Below are 22,149 nucleotides of genomic sequence, written 5' to 3' on the forward strand. Positions count from 1 at the left end.
TGATGGTATGCTCGTTCCAGATCCAGAGTGGTGAAAATGTTTTTGCCTTGTAGAGAGTTAAGAATGTCGTGTACATGCGGTACGGGGTAGCGATCAGGAACAGTTGCTTTGTTCAAGCTGCGGTAATCGCCGACAAACCTAAACTGTCCGTTCTTTTTCATTACACAATGGAGTGGACTAGCCCAGCTGCTACTAGAAGGACGACAAATTCCGAGTTCGCTCATCAAGGCGAATTCCTCCTTAGCTGCTCTAAGTTTGTCCGGGTGCATTCGTCTGACTTTTGATGCAGCTGGCGGTCCTTTTGTTACGATGTGGTGTGTGACGCCATGTTCTGTTTTTGCTCGCAAGGTGGCTGGAAGTGTAATTTCCCGATACTTTTTCAAGAGTTCGTGGAATGGGTGATTCCAATTAACGGTGGTGATGGTGTGAACTTTTGTTAAGTCTCCGCTAGATCGCATATTCGTCTTAGGATCGATAAGGTTTCGGTTTTTTATGTCAATGAGTAGAGCAAAGTGAGCTAAGAAGTCGGCTCCGATTATTGCGTGGCTGACATCTGATACTAAAAAGTTCCATGTGAAACGCCTTCTTAGTCCAAGATCCGTAGTAATGAGCTTGGTCGAATATGTTTTGATTTCCGACCCGTTGGCTGCGTGTAGTGAAAACGGAATCGGCGTTGATTGCTTGTCTCGTTTTGAAGCTGGGACGATTGAGACGTCGGAGCCGGTGTCAATGAGATAGCGAATACCACTCGTCCTGTCATACAATTTCAGTCGTCGGCTTGAAAAAACGGTGCCCACCTCGGCCGACTCGGGTGGGTAAGCACTTAGTTTTTTGGTTGGTTATAATTGCACGGCTGCTTGCATCGTTCTGCATGTTTTCCGTACTTCCGATGGTACCAGCATACCTCTGATTCGCTTCTGGAGCGTGACGACGATCGACCACGACGACGATCGATATCCTGAGTCAGGCCAGGCTTGAATCGACGAAGTTCCGTGCTGAGCACCTCCAGTTGTTCCTTAATTTTTTGCATCTCTTTATTTGCCTCGGATTTAATAGATACGGCAGCTGTTTGCGGGGTTTCGGCCATTTCCGCTAGCTTGGCTAACGTTTCATCGCTGATGGTCAATACGGGTCGAATATGGGCTGGCATCCGTTGCAGAAACAGCATTTTGAGGAGATCGTCGTTGACATTTAGTCCGTTTGCGAGTTCCTGCATCTTAGACAAAAGATGTGTAGGGCGCATGTCACCGAGATCGGACGATCCCAGTAACCGTTCAAACCAGGCTTGTGGAGAGAGAGCAAACCGTACGATATGCCTATCTTTAATGGCTTTGTATTTCTCCTGTAGTGGTGGATTTGCAACCAACTCGGCTATGTGACAGATTACCGAATGGTCCACTTTTGCGATGATGTGGTAAAATTTAGTTTCATCCTTCATGACGTTGCCTAAGACAAACTGCGCTTCCGCCTCTGCGAACCACATTTCTGGATCCGTCTTCCAGAATTCCGGAAGTTTTACTGAAACCGCGGCAGTGCGAGGAGTGTCATTTTCCTCTTCTGACATGGTTGAACAATGAAGATTGAGTGCCGGAACGCGTTGATTGAAACGGAGGTAAGGTTAAGTTGCCGGACCGGGCCGAAGAAAACCGGAATCGAAATATCACGAAAATGCGCACTCGTACGATACTTGCAAAATCACGTCGGGGTCACCAACTGTGGTGGACGGAAGCGAACACGGAATAAAAACGAACCGTTCACGGGTGTTCAAACTGATTTTTATATATTTCTTAGTTTGTGAGGAAAGCGTCCTTCTTTCCGCTCGAGGTTAATATAACTGCAGTGCGTTGTTCTCTCTGTGAGTGATTGTGAAACTGTCTCCGATAGACTCTCATTCTCTCTGTAGGTGCGCACACAACTCGAAGAGCGCAGGATAGGGATGACCATTTTCAGCTCTCAAATCAAGGAACCCAAATACTCCCTGCAAACAGAGGATAAGATCAAAGCCGACAACTCTTGAAATTTTGTGAGTCCTATTGATATCTCACAGAAATATTAGCATAAGACAAGTATTGTTTCAAGATGACGTTACTGAGACGAATTGTGTTGAAACAAGAGCAATCATTAGCAAACTTAAAAACATAAAGACTTCTAAGAAAGTTTTTTTTCCCTTTGTGGGCTGCTCTGGCCGAGGGGGGTGGTTACAACGATCCGCTCTTTCCATACCGGACGAACTAGGCTATGGTGCCCAAATGAACACTTGTAACGAAGGAGGAAACCCTCCAGCATGTAACCCAAGCGACAGATTCCTTCACGGTTATAAATTTGCAACTAAAGATACGAATATCTTCTATTGCAAGTTCACCAGAGAGTTTGTCACTTGGGCAGGAAGTGTGTGCTTCACCCTGTAGTCAGTCAATCAATGAGTCGTGCGTCTGTATCGTATTGGTATTTTGTCATCCTACCAACTGCTTCTGTGTCTTGAATGTCCTCGTCGATGAAACTTTGGAAAATTTCGCATTGTATCCGCTTCGGTCTTGGCCCTGCTTTCCTATATAGACTTTTATGTCTGAAGCGGTACTTACGATTATTACTTTGAAATTCCCTAATCAATGTAGATATGTTTGGTCTACTTACACTATCCAATCTAATCTATTCTAATTGTTTCTATCTTTGTCGATGTTACGTTACGTTTCCTTTTGCCCCATTGCATTGCTTTTTACTATACCGGAGACACCTGTTTAATATCACAAGCTAGTGACAAGATAGTGACAAGCCAGTAGATTATCAAGAATAAAGGTATAATAATAAGATTGATAATAATAATTACAATAAAAATAATAATAATAATAATAATAATAATAATATTAATAATAATAAAAGTGACAGTAAAAATAATCGTAAGGCATTTTACTTCCCAAAAGTTAGGTAATTTTATAAAATACCTATTTTTTGCATTTTCTTGAGAACATTCTAGGGTCTGTTTCTTGGTCTTAAATCTTCGATGATAATCCTTTGTTTCAGCAGGCTCGGTTTTCGTTAAGAACATAAAATAAAATAAAACAAAATAAAATCAGGTGTTAGTAAGCTTGTTAAATTATATAACGTAAGGATGCGCATTTAACACTAGATTGCCCAGGAAAGTCACAATATGTAAACAATGGAAGGATTGCTTAAAATTCTGTGAACTTTTTTAATTCTTTATTTAACGATATATGCACTTAGGCACACTGCACTAGTTTACTTATTCTGTCAAAGTTTTTATTATTGACTTTCTCTCTTTCAATCATTTTGACTTGACTGCTTTAGAGCAATTTAGGTCTAAACTAAGTTTTGGGCCTTTTAGTGTTGAGCACGCATCCAGGAAACAAAAACTACTACATGTATTTCGTGAAGAAATACTAGGTGTGACTGTATGAAATGGTCCACGTGAACCGTTCTCTCCCAGAAACACACATCTCACACTCTTAGTTAGAAGGTGACATCTGTGTCCAAGTTGGAGAAATCTAAGAACATTCAAACCTTTCTCGATTTGAGAGTGTATGTACACCCGATCAATCAGCCTCGCTGCATAAATCAAATAAACATAGATTTCCCACAGTACGGTGACACTAACAGCACCTCTAGTGAGAAATGGGTGTACTTTTTTCCATTAGCTACTGTGGTTGTGTTAAATGCGCAGGCAACTTTATGCATGTATTTTAGGAGCATTTACGCACCCATTCTCCACCAGACGGTGCTTTTGCTGTCACGGGTTGCTCAACTACATTACTATTACACTGGGAAATCTATGTTTATTTGATTTATGCTCGCTGTCATGGCAACTTGTAAACATTACCGACACCGAACCGGATCGGAAAGGTTTGAAAGTTCCTAAACGGTTCATAAGATATCAATTTACTCCTATTCCTGATAACAATAGTCCTCCTTTTTGAATTAAATTTACCAGTCCAGGACGACTATTATATATAAATATTCATCCCAACTACAGGGTGATTTTTTAAGAGCTTGAGAACTTTTTTAAACAATAAAACGCATAAAATTTGCAAAATCTCATCGGTTCTTTATTTTAAACGTTAGATTGGTACATGACATTTACTTTTTGAAGATAATTTCATTTAAATGTTGACCGCGGCTGCGTCTTAGGTGGTCCATTCGGAAAGTCCAATTTTGGGCAACTTTTTCGAGCATTTCGGCCGGAATAGTCCGAATTTCTTCGGAAATGTTGTCTTCCAAAGCTGGAATAGTTACTGGCTTATTTCTGTAGACTTTAGACTTGACGTAGCCCCACAAAAAATAGTCTAAAGGCGTCAAATCGCATGATCTTGGTGGCCAACTTACCGGTCCATTTCTTGAGATGAATTGTTCTCCGAAGTTTTCCCTCAAAATGGCCATAGAATCGCGAGCTGTGTGGCATGTAGCGCCATCTTGTTGAAACCACATGTCAACCAAGTTCAGTTCTTCCATTTTTGGCAACAAAAAGTTTGTTAGCATCGAACGATAGCGATCGCCATTCACTGTAACGTTGCGTCCAACAGCATCTTTGAAAAATACGGTCCAATGATTCCACCAGCGTACAAACCACACCAAACAGTGCATTTTTCGGGATGCATGGGCAGTTCTTGAACGGCTTCTGGTTGCTCTTCACTCCAAATGCGGCAATTTTGCTTATTTACGTAGCCATTCAACCAGAAATGAGCCTCATCGCTGAACAAAATTTGTCGATAAAAAAGCGGATTTTCTGCCAACTTTTCTAGGGCCCATTCACTGAAAATTCGACGTTGTGGCAGATCGTTCGGCTTCAGTTCTTGCAGGAGCTGTATTTTATACGGTTTTACACCAAGATCTTTGCGTAAAATCTTCCATGTGGTCGAATAACACAAACCCAATTGCTGCGAACGGCGACGAATAGACATTTCACGGTCTTCAGCAACACTCTCAGAAACAGACGCAATATTCTCTTCTGTACGCACTGTACGCATTCGTGTGGTTGGTTTAATGTCCAATAAAGTAAACTGAGTGCGAAACTTGGTCACAATCGCATTAATTGTTTGCTCACTTGGTCGATTATGTAGACCATAAATCGGGCGTAAAGCGCGAAACACATTTCGAACCGAACACTGATTTTGGTAATAAAATTCAATGATTTGCAAGCGTTGCTCGTTAGTAAGTCTATTCATGATGAAATGTCAGAGCATACTGAGCAAATAATAATGCATGAAAATCATAACCTCAAAAAATCTGAGCAAATACTAATGCATGAAAATCCTAACCTCAAAAAAATCACCTTTTAGATCAAGATAATTCAAATTGGTGACCAATTCCAGGCATAAGAATGCTCGAAACCACCTAATGACCTATTGTCCATTTCAAGCAGTATTAGTCCTGTCCACTCCGAGATCGATCCAGATAACATAACAATTTTCATCTTTTTACTTTCATAAGCGAACGATCGACCGATCTCGGTATGGTCCGACTTTGTCAATACGAAGTATAAATTGACTGCCACCCCCATCCGCCAAAGGGGGGACATAGCCAACAATTTTGCAAGTGTGTTGAATACTTATTCCAAAACATAATAAAAATCAAACATCCATTATCCTTATTTTTCAAAATGTGAATTAATTGTGTTGTTATCGAACTAAGAGAGCTCTGATGTTTCCTGATTGATTTAAAACTGCTGTTAAACCCTTGAAAATCGTTGGACGAGACATGGGGTGTTGGTTCAATTTCCAATGGAATGTTCAGCATAGAACAAGTATGAGACAATAAGTTGTTTCAAAACTTTTACTGAACATCTCGCTCAAACGCAAAATTGGGTGTTGTCTCCTACTTTTCACTTGTTGAAAAAAAAATCATTACGCTAGTTACTGTAGCTGTTACTCATATGTGAGCTAGTAATATTTTTCCCGGTTTTTCACTAAATTTCCCGACTTTTTCCCGGTGAAACCAAATTCCCGACTTTTTCCTGCTTTTCCCGATTTTCCCGGTCACTTGCCATCCTGGACAAGGCTTATCACGCCGCTTGCATTGGAGTACAACGGCATCAGGAACATTTAATCTTGGTATTTATGGTGCCAGTGGGTGCTGACTGGGTGCTGCAAATCGAACAAATCCAGCAACAAAATTATGAATGAAATGAGTGAGCCTCTTTCTCGCCTCGAAAAAGAATTTATGATTCCTTCGAAAATTGTTGAAACCCCCACCGCTGCATTCAATCCTATCTTGGAAGAATTGAGAGATGAATTCAAATCAATCTCGAATATCGTCGCTAAAGACGTGAAAAACACTCAGTCTAAAACTCTAGCTGAAGAATTGGAAGCAAACAAGCCACTAAAACCAATAGAAAAAAAATACACTTGCAACGCTAAACCTTCACCAGAAGAAAAAGCTGACTAAGAACTCACCTCAGGCTGGCGCTTCATCGGCAGCAAAAAAATATGGAAACTGCGACTGGAGACAATACGACGCAAAACAAAGAACTCGCCGTCTTCAAGAAAAACAAGCTGAAAATGCTACTCGAAGGCGGAAACAACGTAAACGACAGCAACAAACACGCATGGAAAATAGACCATTGAGAAACAAGTATAACAGCAAAAGCAATAACTCCGGAAATTCTTTGGCACCTACTAAACAAAAATTGTCTTCCGATAAGGAATTACTGGCAGCAGCACGAACTCAATTCTCTGGACCTCCAAGTGCTAGTATTGTCTCTACATTTGTAAACTTTCAAAAGGGCGAAACCATAAATTCATATAGAAGTAATCCAACAAAAAGTAATTTTAACAAACAACACTCGGAAAATAACACCACCGTACCATCGTCATCTACTCGTAATAGCCAAATTATGGACAACATTGCGACTTTTTCACATAACAGTGCTAAGGACGGCCAATTTGAACTGGACCCTATGCGACCTCCAATTGTTCGTCTTACTGAACAGTCTACAACTGGCGACGGTCGCTTCTTGAAAGCTAGACTTCGTGACCCGAAAATCTTCAACTGTATCTAGCATACATGAAGGACCAATCTTCCAACGTCTGCATTGAAGGACAAACTCCAATAAGTCTAAAAAGGCTGCTCGCGTCTGAAGGACTTCCTACATCACCTGAACATCTCCAGCGTATATTAATTGAAGTACATAATGAATATGGACTCAAACCGGACGAAGCTGTAGCAGACCTCGACGCATACCGAAATTATTTGTCCAGTGAGCGGACTCGTCACTTTTTCGGAACAAATGACGCCCTTGGACGAAGGAATAGACACAGAAATTAGTAATGTAAGTATTCCAGAACGTATTTTAACGTATTTCGGCACGACCGAAATTTATCTCTCTGTCAAAAAAAATCTGGAGGTGGAGTCCTCATAGCCATGAACTCTTGCTTCACTTCTGAAGAAATTATTACTCCTAAATATAAAGAATTTGAGCATGTATGGGCCAAAGTCTCAATATTGGGATAAGAACATATTTACTGCTCTGTCTACTTCCCACCCGAAGATGCGAACAAATTCTCTTTTGAATTATTCTTTCAATCTTTAGACATAATTATTTCGAATATGGAACCTGAAGTAAAGCTTCATATTTTTGGCGACTTCAATCAACGTAATGCGGACTTGATTTCTGACATTGAAAATGAATCAAGCTTACTTCCAGTCCAGGAGGAAACGAAACATTGCACTATTTTTTCGACAAAATTTCTAATTTTGGCCTACATCAAGTAAACTCCGTAAAAAATCAACAAAACGCATATTTAGATCTTCTTTTCACAAATTGCACAGAAGACTTTTGTGTGAATGCATCAAACCTGCCATTATGGAAAAATGAAGCATTTCACACCGCAATTGAATATTCATTATTTACACACAATGCATCCCTTCCCTACGACTTGGAATATGAGAAAGTGCCGGAATACAATAAAATTGACTTTGAAGAAGTCAAGTGTAGACTAAGTATAGTAAATTGGCGGAACATACTGAGTACAGAAGGAAATGTCAACGTCGAAGTAAACAAATTCTTTCACATTATAAACAAAATATTAGCCGAAACTTTGCCCATGGAAAGAAGAAGAAGAAGAAATCATAACAGCAAATTACCTGTATGGTTCAATTCACAACTAAAACATTTGAAAAATAGAAAACAAAAAGCACACAAAACTTACACACAAGAAAAAAGTGACGCTCATCTTCAAAATTACTTAAATCTATGCAATCAACTCAAAATAGCCATTAACATAGCACATGAAGAATACAAAAAAATGCAAAATTGAAAACGAAATAAAGACTTGCCCTAAGAATTTTTTTAACTACACAAAAATAAACTAAAAAGCAACAATTTTCCATCTCAAATGCACCTCAACGAACATGTAGGGAAAAATAGTACAGAAATCTGTAATCAATTTTCAAATTTTTTCCAATAAGTATATACATCTTATTCAGGAACTGACCGTGACCGTGAGTACTTCTCTTTCATACCTGCATTTTCCAACTCCATCTCTGTAAACTATCTATCAGAACATGACATCTCGACAGCACTGAAAAACTTGGACGCTTTAAATGGGCCTGGGCTAGACAGTATACCACCAACATTTAAAAAAAATCTTGCTGAAGAACTTACACTACCACTACAACTACTTTTTAACTTATCACTTAATAAATGTACTTTTCCTAAAGCATGGAAATCTTCCTTCCTTGTACCAATATTTAAATCTGGTGCAAAATCTAACATTCGAAACTACCGTGGAATAGCCATTATTTCATGCATTCCAAACTTATTTGATGAAATTGTAAACGAAAAACTTTTTCATCAACTTAAAAATGTAATAACAAATGAACAACATGGCTTTTTTAAAGGCCGTTCAACTAGAACAAATCTCTTAGAGTTCATGACATTCACTCTGAATGCAATGGACGCTACGTAGAAACTCTTTACACTGACTTTAGCAAAGCTTTCGACCGTCTTGACATACCATCCTTTTACACAAACTACAAAAATATGGCATAAAACTGGAATTGCTCAAATCATACTTAACGAATCGTGTACAGGTAGACCGCTTCCAACACATACTGTCTGAACCAATTAATGTAGCTTCTGGCGTACCTCAGCGTTCTCACTTAGGGCCTCTCCTTTTCATTTTACATATAAACGACATTTCCTTCATACTCAAAAATCTGAAAGTGCTTATATATGCAGACGACATGAAACTTTTCATGGAAATTAAAAATATCAACGACACTGTAATATTCCAGAACGAAATCAATCTATTCCACATATGGTGTTGCAAAAGTCTACTCCAACTCAATGTAAAAAAAATGTAACTCAATAACTTTCAGTAGGAAAAATGAAACTATATCTATAAACATACATCTAGGAAATCAACTTGTAGAAAAATGTAAAATTTTACGAGATTTAGGCGTAATCTTAGACTCCAAGCTCACTTTTGTGGAACACTACAATACCATAATCAATAAAGCAAATAGCATGCTGGGCTTTATTAAACGCTTCAGTCATAACTTTCAGGACCCATACACAATTAAAATATTATACAGTACATATGTCAGACCTATTTTGGAATATTGCAGCCTAGTATGGAATCCATACATTATTATTATCGAAGAACGCATCGAATCTCTTCAAAAACGATTTCTTTTATAAGAACTTCGTAAATTAAACTGGACAGCATTTCCTTTACCACCATATGAAGCACGCTGCATGCTCATCAATATTCAAACACTTAAAGAACGCCGCGACCTTGCAATGCTTTATTTAATCAGCGACATTATTTCTCAACGCATTCAATCACCTTTTTTATTATCGCAATTAAATTTTTATACACCTAGCCGTCAATTACGAACCAGAAAAATTATTTTTAGAAAGAAACACTAGAACAAATTATGCAAAATATAGCCCAATCAATCGAATAATGCACCACTACAATCAATATTGCGAACATCTTGACCTTGGTATGTTCAAAAATGAAATGAAATTCCAACTTAGTCGAAGAAATAATGCGTAGTATCTAAGTAAACATTGTAAACCATTCATATGTACTCTACATCTGCTTGACGAAATAAATAAATTAAATACATTCCGCTTAAAAAAAATATATCAATTTCAGATAAAATTTCCGATTCTATTGAACCCCTAGTAATCGTACAGAACAGCAGATGTAAAAAAAATATTACAAAACACTAAATGTGAAGATTCCCTAGTCGAAATTACTAACGGTTCCAAAAACATCGGAAAATGGAAATTAAAAATCAATCCATCACAAAAAGCAGTGTAATTCCTAGTATTGAACGACATTTCAGGTCGAATACATATTAGACACAAATACGGTGAACAATCACTAACAAACAAACAAACTGTGTGGATTATTTTTTAAAACTGCGTGGAACAATTCGCAAGAAATTTTTACTGTACGAAGAAATTAATTCAAGAGAAACTGACTCAATATGGAGTTTTTAAACACATAAAACATCATTCCATTCAAATCATAATAACGCTTTTCATGCACAGTTCGAAAAAAATCTTGTGATTTTACATCTTATACGATGCACATAAATGGAGCATCGTACTTCAAACAAAATTGCATTCAAGAACATGTAAAATTATGTGATTTGAAATTCGAACGAAATAAAAAACAAAAGATCGTTAGCAGCAGCGCGAGTTCAACAGAGAAACATTAGATGACAAGCACATCGGTTACTCGACTGAATCACAGAGCTCATATCTGTTCGTTGAATAATTGATGCATATAAATCCATACAGTGGCACTTGGTAGCCGAGTGCAAATTTCACTCGGAGCGTGTAAAGTTCTGTGCGAGTGGAATATTGCGTCGTTTGAAAATTTAAGTAGTTGTGCATTGTATCGTTTGTAGAATTCTATCACCGGTAAAATTCATAATTTTTTTCTGTGTGGATTTTACAAATATAATTTTAAATCCTATTTAAAAATGAGTAGTTGAAACAACTTTTTGTTTTTGATTATAGAGGTCATAGTGACTAATTCACGAGTTTTATCCACAAAAATAACTTTTAGGGCATAAACGACACATACGTCGTTTTGCAATTTGATCGTGTACATTAGACAGAGTGATAGGTCGTTTTTGTCTTTCTCATATAGAAAAGTTATGCAATCACTTGAAAAACCGATTAGTGAAAACTGGTTCGGAGGACCAAGTGTCATATACCATTCGACTAAGTTCATCGAGCTGAACAATGTCTGTGTGTGTGTGTCAAATAATCTCACTAGATTTTCTCGGAGACGGCTGAACCGATTTTGATAAACTTAGATAAAAATGAAAGGTCTTACGGTCCCATACGGAATTCCTGGATTTCATCCAGATCCGACTACCGGTTCCGGAGTTATAGGGTAAAGTGTGTACAATATTGTACACCGTCATTTAAACCAGCGAAACAAAAAACCTGTTTTAATCCACCTAGTGGTGTAATGATGCCTTACTCATATACAATAATGTGGTATTCTATTCAAAATGTTTCTCTTCGATTTTTGAAAGCAATCAAGGGATTGTTTGTGCATTAACTAGTATAACATAGAGAATGAAATGCCTTAGGCTGCATGCATTCGACACATACAATGAGTCTTGAAGTTCTGGCGGGAGTTCTTCCATTGAAAGATCGTTTTTGGGAGCTTTCATCGCGACTGCTAATAAGATGTGAGGTTCTGAATCCCATGGTAATTAATAATTTCGAACGACTAGTCGAGCTTCGATCTCAATCAAAATTCATGACAGTATATTTTAATCACATGTCACAGGAAATCAACCCATCAAGATATATTCCTATCCGTGACAGGCCCCTAAATGTCCATGACTCTACTTTATTTTTCGATACATCCATGCAGCGCGAAGTGGGTGGAATCCCGGATCATCTACGCTCGACGGAAATCCCAAAAATATTTTCAAGTAAGTTCAGGCATATTGACTCTGAGAAAATGTTTTACACGGACGGATCGCGAATTGAAGAAGCGACAGGGTTTGGTATGTTCAACAGTAATGTTTCGGCCTCATTTAGGCTTCAAGAACCTGCATCTGTTTATATTGCAGAGTTAGCAGCAGTTCATTATAGTTTGAGTGTAATCGTCACATTATCTCCAAACCATTATTTCCTCTTCACTGATAGTCTAAGTGCAATTGAAGCCATTCGCTCAAACATGACTGGCAAGACTGAACCGTTTTTCCTGGGCAAAATAAAACAGTGCCTGAACGACATATTGAACAATAATTATCTAATCACTATAGTCTGGGTCCCGGCTCATTGCTTCATTCCTGGCAATGAAAGAGCCGATATTTTAGCCAAACGTAGTGCTATTGAGGGTGAAATTTATGAGAGACCGATTGCTTTCAACGAATTCTATAGCTCGTCTCGCCAAAGAACACTTGCCAGCTGGCAAGCTTCTTGGGATGAAGATGATCTGGGTCGGTGGATGCACTCAATTATTCCGAAAATATCGACAAAGGCATGGTTCAGGGGACTGGATGTGAGTAGGGATTTCATTCGTGTGATGTCCAGACTCATGTCCAATCACTACACGTTAGACGCACATCTCCTTCGAATTGAGCTCTCCGAGACTAATCATTGTGCTTGTGGCGAAGGTTATCGAGATATTGATCATGTCGTTTGGACATGCGTGGAGTATCGTGATGTCAGATCTCAACTAATAAATTCTCTGCGTACCCAAGGTAGACTATCCAATGCCCCAGTTCGAGACATTCTTGCTTGTCGTGACCTTCCATACATGAAACTTATTTATCATTTCATAAAGAAAATTGGAGTTTCAATTTAATAAAGGCCCCTTTTAAGACTTAGTTCTGATTCAAGCTGCGTCCATGAGTTCAACCAATAGATAAATTAGAATAAATATGTAATGATACAAAAAAACTCGAAACAGTTTATGAAATTATCAACAAAATGCTGAAAATAACAGCTTATTTGATAATTTATAGAAGTTAATCGTTTGGTTCAAATAATATTTCCGAGTAGATTTCATAATTAATGACGAGTTACCTAAGATGATATTTAAGTAATAAGAGGAATATGTTTTAATAAATTCAAATCGTTGTGACTATGTTAGAATTAAATTAGGATAAGAATTTTATGTAAAAGTGATACTACGGCGAAGAAAAACTTATGTAAGCTGCCTTAAGAAATAAACGTATAACGTATAACATTTATGAAAAAAAAGAGAATGAAACAGTTCTCTGATCGGTTAGGCCATCCATTAGAAAACGAAATGGGTTCACTATCATATGTACTTCCAGTACCGGAACCCGAGAACCGGTATAATCGAAGTAAGTAAGCCTAAACCGGCGAAATAAAAACCGTTAAAATTTTTCTAAATTGGAATCATACCTGTTTTTCCCAATCTTAGGGTCAATGAAAAGATCAATGGTCCTACCAAAACATACTACATATTTTCGGATACAACAAAAATTTGAATCGTCGTTTAGAATAAAAACTAGTTGAGTTTGTACGCCATGGTAATTGGTGCTCGTACGAGCCGACCGGAATTACCATGGCGTACAAACCGGAAGTCGGATCCGGATGAAATTCAGGAATTCCGTATGAAACCGTGAGCCGTGTGGAAATTGGCCGAACCATCGCTGAGAAAAGTGAGTGAGATCCATTTTAACATATATGACCACTATTTCCGGTGCTTCCGGAATCGGAGACCGGAAATCAGGATAGACAGAATCGGGCCTACTAATAATGGCTATCGCTTTGTGTAGTTTTAAGACCAGTTAAGAATTTTTTTTACGATTTTTGTTTCGTCGGTTTAAATGACGGTGTACAATATTAAACTCGATAATACCGGTTCTTGGATTCCGGTGCTGGAAGGACATATAATAGCGAACCCATATCATTTTCTTAAGGATAACCTACGATAAGCATTGTTTCATTCTGTATGTTTTACTAGTTAATGCACAAACAATCCTTTGGTGTCTTTTATCGTATAGAAGCATTTTCTACATCTGAGAAAGGCATCATTACACCACTAGGTGGATTAAAACAGGTTTTTATGGTTGACTTGACACATGTCGTTTTCCTTCCGTTTGTTAAGTCGTTTTACGAAAGGTGCAATGTACACTTGTCATTTTATTACTCGCATTTGTGTGGAAGCCAGTTTTGCTGGAAAACATTAGTGATAGCTAGGTTTGCATATCAAGTGGCAAAATTTGACAGTTCACATCCGGTGAAACCCTCAACGAGTGAACACGTTGTATCGTGTTAGTGCGGTGATAATTTGAGCATTTCGCGAGAAAGAAAGGATTTTCATTCGTACTTTAGCGACTCAACGTTGTCACATAGCGAGTGTAAAAAGAACCGCGTAGAAAATAACCCATTGATTTTAAAACATACAATAGATTCACAATTAGATCTATGGGTCACAATACATTTTACTGTATCTTGACAAGATTTTTTTCATTTACAACGATTCAATATATTATTTCTACGATTCTACAATTAAATTTATTGTACACGTGGTGTTTCAAACAATATGCAAACTGTACATTTGATTGTTTTCCAAGAAAACATGTATGAGAAAATTTTATGATTTGAATTGTCACGATACTTAACAACCTATACATTCTATTGTAAAAAGCATGTTCACAATTAATTGAATAGTGTATAACAATACAATAAAATTTTTTTAATGGTCAAATCTAAATTGTGGAGGGTTTTGTAACTGCAAATCGTATTGTTTTTCTACAATACATTTTATTCGGGAAGTCCATTGGACTATGAATGAAAATAACTGGCAATATAACTACGTCGCTGTGCCATCAATTGGTGTCATATCGGTCAAATCAAGTGTGGTGATGCCACCAGAAGTGAAGAAGAAGAAGAAAATTTGACAGTCGATTCGTTTGGTGTCTGTTTCGAGAACTTTCGCTTTCGTTTGACGAAGAATTCATAATGGTTTCTACGATTAGAAACAAATCAGTTTCTCTCCAAATTAATCTGTGTTTTTTAACAAGCTTAATAGCAACTCAAACCCATTAAATATCTCCAACTAACTGTGGAGTATCACTTTCAAAATATCACACTGTTCGTGAAAAACTATTTTTCTCAACGAAATGCAATAACGGTTTGTTTACTTATGTTACTTAGATCGTAATCAACATTGTCTACGGATTTTTTAACATCGCTTTTCGCGGTTAAACCAAAACGCTACATTTGTCATTTTTCCAAAAATCTGTGTTCGGCGCAAAAATTTATCTGTACCATATCGGTGTCAGAATCTTGTCAACATAACATTTTGGTCAGCAAAAAAATAAGATCTCGTAGCAATCTTTTCTCCTGTATATCCATGGTATCAACGTAAATAGGTATTTATCTGTTCGATCCGTGAATTATCGGTATTTTGGGAGTACATATCTGTATTGCGGTATAGAGGTCAAATATATTTATAAATACCGATTAATCGGTATACCTATCGAAGGTATCATTATCATTTTATACAAAGAGTTGAGTGATAAACGTGAAAACGGCTCGCTAATTAATAGAATAGAAAGTAAACAAAGAGAAACTGTCATTTTCAAATGCAATAAATCGTTTTGACAGAACCAGAGAACCAAAATTTTTGTAACGCTTGAGAACAATATGATCTGTCAATTTATTATCCGGTTGATATTAAATGACCATCTTTACTTGATACGATCGATACATCTTAATTGGCATGTTTTACATGAATAACATTGCAGGATGTTAACATTTGAATTCAATGAAACGGAAACATAACTTGGTATAAAATTAAACTGCACTGATATGCATCATTGGCATTATTTACTTCTGAAACTATTCTACGCTCTTCGCGTTTATTTTGAATATATATTTAGCATGTCGAGGGCAGCCATCTTGCACAATATTCGTATGTTCTTGGCAAATAAATTAATCTTGTCACTAACCTGCTGAAAATTACAAGTTCGGTATTCAGCAGTAGCAGTTATTTCACTATGAACTGAAATCTTCAATTGGGTAACTAAAATTGACGGAACACAATATCGACCGAACGAGCGAATATCAGTCCACACTTTGATACAAAAAAAAACTCCGATCTCAACGCATTAAATTTCACACTAATTCTGCACTTTTTTCGACACAATATAGTAGTTTTATACAATACCTAACTTTTCTTGTTCAAAACGCAAACTCATTTAATAACAAATTAAATCCATTTGTTTTTTTATTGACACACATCACTTCCACTGCGTACTTCTTTGACAAAATGGCTAATTTTTTCATTTGTGAAACGAAGCCCGCGCAGTGAAAGGAAAACTTACACACTTCCTAAGAATTACACAATTACAAGCTAAGCAGAGATGCCAGGTAAAAATTTAAAATATCTTCAGACAGGGTTGGAAAAGTCTGTATATCCCTAGGACAAGACCTGACAATTGTTAATCCACTTTTAGGACCAATTTCGGACCAGCTCGTGATTGGTGCCACCCGGGTTGGTGGTTCGAGCCCCGACCTGGAAGGATTCTTAGTGTCAGTAAGATCCATAGTACTAGCCATGCAATGATTCTGTACACTAAGAATCGGCTGCGAAGTCTGTTGAAACAGAAAGGCCAAATTCCGCAAAAGGAATGTAATGCCAGGACTTTGCTTCGTGATTGGTTGAAATTGACATTAGCAAGTACAAGTTGTTGAAATCAATATTACTGCAGGGTGGTAGAAAAAGTGTTGTCAGTATCGTCGGTAACAATGTAGCTTGATATTGGATATTTCATTTTTCGGGTCATCTTTTCAAAATTATTAATTTCAATAGGATTTAAGTTCAATTTGTTTTTAAGTCCTGTCAACGCGGAAAGTATACGAGTTCATTTAACAATCACTGGATGATACAAAGAGAAAGCCTGAAATCACGAAGTGTGATATGGACGAGAATATTGATTATGTTGGTTGAGAATAGCACCGAATCCTTGGATACTTCTGTATGTTATTATTTTTCTCAAATAGAATATGTTGAATACTTTAGTTAATAAAGCTGCAAGAATTAATTACCCAAAATTGAGTGTTTCAGAAAAAAATTATTAAGATGTTTCAACTAAACGTTTTCTTCAAAACAAACATCTGATCAAAATGAATCCAGAGCTATATTTTTGACCGATATAACATTTGTCTAAGTGTTTTCAAATGATAAATAATTGCATGTTATAAGGGTATATTCAGGAGTGTTTTAGTTCTAGATGCATAATTTATGTCAGTTAGAAAATTTAAATCTGGATTTTATAACAAGAAAAACTAGCAGCCCCAGCAGTGTTTTACTCGTGTTTCAAATATACAAAAAAAAAAGAACGGCATCGTAGACCAGTTTTAAATTTGACAGAAGAACTGGTCGAATAAATAAAACTAGAACGGCTTGCTGGGGATACGTTTGTTTCAGTTTCAGTTATATTATAGACCACCCATATGAATCTCGCAGCTGCTGAATCTGCTCTAAGGGGAGAAAGTTTTCAGAATGAATAATTATAGTGGTTTTCAGCTTGACATAGAATGCGACGGAATCGTCGCAGGATTGCGAAATAATGAGCGTCAGAACCACTGATGCCAGGTTTGCGGATTGATATGTAAATTTGAAATTTCGTTTGTTAGCAGACTTTGCATTTAAGCCGACTTTTTTGCAGATTTTCGAAATTTTTATAAACAATCATCCATTTTAATGACTTTTGCTATCACTGTAGGGTTTTCGTTTGGTTTTTTCGTCATACTTCTAAACATTGAGGTCGCATAGGACCATTTCTAATACGCAGACTCCTAAAATTTCACCTGGCATCGCTGCCAGAAAATTGGACAGTTTTTTTAACCCCTTCGCTGTCTGTTGTATTGAAATTAACTAGCATTAGAGCCAAAAGAAAAATTAATCGGCTGTTGGATTGAGGCCAATTGCATTTTCAACTGGTAAAATTCCTTAGCGACAATTGTTATTTCATCGAAAGCATCAACAAATGTATATCTGTCAAAGACGACCAACCTTTTAGAGTAGACAAATAGCACAATCGATTAAAGCACGAGGTTTTGAAAACCAAGGCGTCGATTAATACAAAATATAAATGAAAAGGGTACATACTAAGCACAAAATAATAATTACGTACGATTCAGACGATCCGTCTTCTTTTGTCACAGTCAATCTCCGTCACTGGCACCGTCAACATTAATTACATGCATTCTTATGGAGCCATTCACACGTAACGTCACCGTCACGGAACGTCTCGACGGACGGAGCGTGTGAACGTTCCGGTAAAGAAAGTATTAAACTAATTTTGACGGAAGCTGACGTTTCGGTGACGGTGACGGAAGGAGGCGGATCGTCTGAATCGTACATTATGTCAAATAAATAGCACACGTTTAAAAAATCCGTGCAAGTTAAAGCCATAATCATACGCATTATCAATATTAATTAATTATGACTGCAGTTTTCTTAATAATTAGTTGTTGTAACGGTCAATTTAAAAAATAATTTTCTCTGGCTTGTGGTCTCGAAGGGGTTGAATCGATGCGAATGACAGTTTCGCTATCTTTGAGGCATTTTGTCGCTATCTTATCGCATCGCAAGCTTTTCTAGCCGACAGTGAAAATCACTATATCTCTACTGGCAACAGTGATCGCGAGGCATTTATTATTTACAGCAGGGAGCAACCGGAATAAGAAGAGAAATATTTTTCTGGAAAAAGAAGCCAGTTGTCTGGTCCTGTCCTAGGTATATCCGAAAAAAAAATCTGCCGTCAGCAAGTATGTCTTGCTGGCAGCCATTTAAAGTATGACCCACATTATTGAGGTTTCTATGCCCGGTGAAAAATGATTGGTGGCTCTACTGAAAAAATGGGTGGCCAACACGTTTCCTGATGAAAACAAAACAATATGTAAAAGCGATTCACACGCAGCATCAAGCGGCTATCACCTGAATTGATCGATTACGGAACAACAACATTAATTGTAAGCAATTCATATAAAAGGACACTACGTCAAGTTCACGGAACTTTTTAATGTCGGATACGTGAGCAATATTCGGCCAAATAAAATTAATAAACCAATCTGGACGTCGACCGAAGTTGATTGATCGTCTGAACTGTGTTTAATGCATTCGTTTCCTGATGAAAACAAACTAATCTCATATGCATTTGTGGTTGTAAGTGAGCTGACAGAGAGCCTAATTAGATCTGAATAGCGACCCTTACACGATCATTAAAAGTGTCATTACTAAAAAGTCGTGTAAGGTCTACGAGTTCAGTAATGACCAAAGATGCCATTTATACAGATTTATCTGTATTATACAAATTTGTACATACGCATACAGAATACAGATTTGATACAGATTTTCTAAATTTAATACGAATTTCCCAAGAAGTAAAATAAAAACTTTTTCGTATGAGCAATCTATTAGTATTTGATTGCAGTGACGAGAAGCAAAGTCTTGGTCTCATTGAATTTACTATTCTACAGTCATAATGTGTTGGAATAATATCTTTTAACATCATTTTATTGTTGAAATTTATTTTATTAGTGAATACAGATAAATACAGATTTTTTATAGAGAGAAATACAGATTTCCTATGAAAATATCTGGCATCTCTGGTAATGACCACCCCTGTGGTGCGATTGTCATCTGCTTGAAGCCGAAATTTTTGGTTCCCCTCTCAGCAGGCCGTTCAATTTTGTTGAGTTTTGAGCGCTTGTTGAACGATATACTGCACGAAATATTCGTTTAATTTGCTGGAACGGTTTGTTATTGTTTTTTCTCTTGCAAAAATAGTGTGAAAATTAAGTGTTACCTTTCCATAGAAAAAAAATTTGTTGTTATTCTACGTGAAGTAGAAGTATTGTGCAGGTGTGTATTGTTAGTTTAAACAAATAAGTGGAAAAAACTTCAGAAATTTTGCACTAAAACTAGTCCAACGGAGCTCCAACTCCTCATGTTAAAAATGGCTCAACAATGGACCTCTGTCTGCCGGGTTTATTGAACGATGGCATTCGGTTCAACGGTCTGTTTCAAAATCGGCAAACGAAGGTCCCGTGTTGGCCTTCCGTTGAACGATTGATTGGACTTTCATTGGACCAATGATCCAACGTATTGGACCAATGAAGGACCACCGTTGAACGTTTTTTTCTAAGTGGGATCTTTTGGTTCTAGTTCGCTGTCAAATGCTGTGTTTAAGCAGTATTCACATCTTTCTTCATGCGGTTGCACCAACATAAGGAAATGATTTCGATGGAATATAATCAAACTATAACAAACCACTTTTTTTTCTTATTCAAAAAGAGGCCAAATTACTTGTTTTGCAGAGAATACTGGACAAGAGTTATATTTATATTGGGTTTGAGGAAATTAACTTTTGACACCAATGTGGTTTGATTGTAGGGTATGAACGTTGCTTAAAATATTGTTGACAACAACGCCACCAAAACAAAATGCGTCGGTTTCAGGAACCAGCTTCCATAGCAAGAGGGTGGTAATGATACGAGTAATGATGGAATTCCAGATTTTCCATCATTACCAACATTATTTCTTCTTATTTTTTGTGAAAGTGCTGAATATCGTCAGTTGAATTAGATTAAAAAATTTGACAACCATGAAGTAAACATTCTCTTCAGAACTATATAAGTGAAAAAAGTGTAGATTCAAATTATTAATGTTACATTAACCTTAACTTTTTAATGGCAAATAAAATTTATTTTCAACTAAACGAAGATAAAGAATATTGCTTCAATCTCTTTATCTTTAATTGCTGAGGGAAAGTTATTCAAGTTACAAGTCCCGTGCTGGAATAGTTAAAAATATTAATCATTAATAATGTACGTGTAATGCTAAAAAGTAATGATGTGCAGTAATTCAGTAATGACGAGCGTTTGAGCAAAAGTGTCATTACTTAGTAATGACACTTTTAATGATTGTGTAAGGGCCGCTAATGGATTCTGAATCAATTCCCAATAGGCGAGAAATTTTCAATTCGGATTCCGAATGAATTTCGCCTATAACCGGTTGATTCGGAAATCTGTCGGAATTGAGTGAGAAGATGCGGATTCGTCTTTTTCTTCGTCTTCTTTTCCGATTTTGCACGTTTTCGTGCTGATTTTCAGTTTCTTTTTGAATGAAAACATTACATAACTAAATATACTAATTTAAATCTTCATGTTTTTCGGTTATACAGAAGAGTAAATAACTAGTTGTTCTTAGAATTCCAACATTAACTGTTGAAAATCGCTGGAAATTAACATAATGGCCTACCTTAGTCAACATCATCCATTCCTCTAGCTAAACTGTAGTGAAATGGCTTAAGGCGCCTAAATTTTACACTAACACATTCATAAAATGAGCGAATATTCAATGACATTTATAATGTCCATCGGGTTGATCGAGCAGCCAACTCAGGCGAAAATTCTAGCACTGAAAAATCATACAGTCGAGTAAGAATTCATTGCTCATTCCGTCATTTCGATAATGTGGGGATACGCTTAACTGATTTGACAAGCACAAAAAAAGGTCGCGTCAATTTCAAAAGTCTGCGAAAAACTCGATTTTCAAGTCTGCACAACAAAAAAATGTCTGCATTTGTGTTAGGTCCAGTCTTAGCTTAAAAGAAGCCAGATCTGCAGATTTGTCTGTAAATTTGCAGATTTCGTACATGTTCTGCAAATTTACAGACAAATCTGCAGATCTGGCTTCTTTTAAGCTAAGACTGGACCTAACACAAATCCTGACAACTGAAGACAAACACGAGAAAAGGTCCTAAGTGCAAGTGACAGTTTCTCTTTGTTTACTTTCTCCTTCGAGTATTACGGTCCAATCAGCAATCTTTCCATCTAACACTTCACATAGGATAATAGCAAAAACCATCAATTTTCGATAAGCACTGTAGAATGTTACTGGAATTTGCCGTAATAATTGAAAGAGAAAGTAAACCAAGAGAAACTGTCATATGCACTTGGGACCTTTTCTAATGTTCATTGAGAACTGGCTTCTTATTCTTCCTACCGAATCATTCTTCTTGTAATATCGACCATCCCACGACAAAAGGGCCTAACTGCAAATGACAGTTTCTCTTTGTGTTACGTATGTAAATATTTGTTGGGTTGAGGAACATCAACAAATCAATGTATAAACATTAGGCTTAGAAAAACCATTG

At 37.1% G+C, this 22,149-nt stretch overlaps 1 protein-coding gene across 1 annotated transcript; it reads right to left on the reverse strand.

Moving 5' to 3' along the window:
• Positions 1 to 823: 823 nt before the first annotated feature.
• On the reverse strand, positions 824 to 1,564 carry LOC131429053 (uncharacterized). The gene has a single exon (XM_058593103.1). It carries the CDS (start codon positions 1,562 to 1,564, stop codon positions 824 to 826), a length of 741 nt encoding a protein of 246 aa, XP_058449086.1.
• Positions 1,565 to 22,149: the final 20,585 nt, after the last annotated feature.

Source organism: Malaya genurostris, chromosome 2 (genome assembly GCF_030247185.1).
Source record: "Malaya genurostris strain Urasoe2022 chromosome 2, Malgen_1.1, whole genome shotgun sequence".
NCBI classification, from domain to species: domain Eukaryota; kingdom Metazoa; phylum Arthropoda; class Insecta; order Diptera; family Culicidae; genus Malaya; species Malaya genurostris.

Bases quoted from the DNA above. Each gene is read 5' to 3' on its own strand.
- LOC131429053 (XM_058593103.1), bottom strand. From the start codon at position 1,564: ATGTCAGAAGAGGAAAATGACACTCCTCGCACTGCCGCGGTTTCAGTA.